This window comes from Cystoisospora suis, assembly GCF_002600585.1.
Source record: "Cystoisospora suis strain Wien I chromosome Unknown contig_1980, whole genome shotgun sequence".
Lineage (NCBI taxonomy): Eukaryota > Apicomplexa > Conoidasida > Eucoccidiorida > Sarcocystidae > Cystoisospora > Cystoisospora suis.
In genome coordinates this window covers 45642-46275 of record NW_027154779.1, presented here as the reverse complement: position 1 = coordinate 46275, position 634 = coordinate 45642, and the positions used below count along the sequence as shown (strand labels likewise).

At 52.5% G+C, this 634-nt stretch overlaps 1 protein-coding gene across 1 annotated transcript; it reads left to right on the top strand.

Annotated features, from left to right (window-relative positions):
* Positions 1-165: 165 nt before the first annotated feature.
* CSUI_004301 (uncharacterized protein) lies at positions 166-622 on the top strand (the record flags this gene model as incomplete). The annotated part of the gene is made up of 1 exon (XM_068064494.1): positions 166-622. A coding segment is annotated over exon 1 (297 nt), but the record flags the coding sequence as incomplete, so codon positions are not given.
* Positions 623-634: the final 12 nt, after the last annotated feature.

Sequence of the window (634 nt, the reverse complement as noted above, 5' to 3'; positions counted from 1 at the left end):
TCTCACACGGCTAGAAATGTGGAGGGGGATAACAGTCGTGTGTGCGAACTGTAGGGTTGAGATCGCTTGGCATGTTAGCTCGCAGCGCATGCACTCAGCACAACCAGCTTCTATTCCTCAGCCCACACGAGCCAAACGCACAGTGCAAAGAGAGCAACATAGTAGGACAGATGAAGGAGTGCCCCTTGTCATTAGGTGGTAGTGAGGCGGAGATTCTGGCATACTTGCACGCCAGGTAGTGAGGCAACCGGAGTGTGTCCGGTCGCTGGCGACCTCGGCGGAAACAAATGACAACGTGAAAACGACTATCGCCTTCCAGCGGTTGATGTTGAAACAGTGCAGCGGTGCTCTTTCAAACAAGGCTGACTGGCCCTTGTTTCAGAAGGGTACTTCTTCCAGGATCTCCATTGGTGAGGGCTTTCTAGCTGTTAATCTAAGGGTGCCTGGGACCCAGGAAGAGACGGTCACCTTTCAGGGCGAGGGTGTAGCCGAGACCGGTAAAATCAAAAAGGAGGATTACAGTCCTGTCAGGAAGTTCACCGGATTCGAATTGCATTTGATCTCTTTCGGTCTCCTGGAGATGTACTGGGTTCAGACAAGCTGTTCCGTCCAGCCACACGACCAGCCACAAATT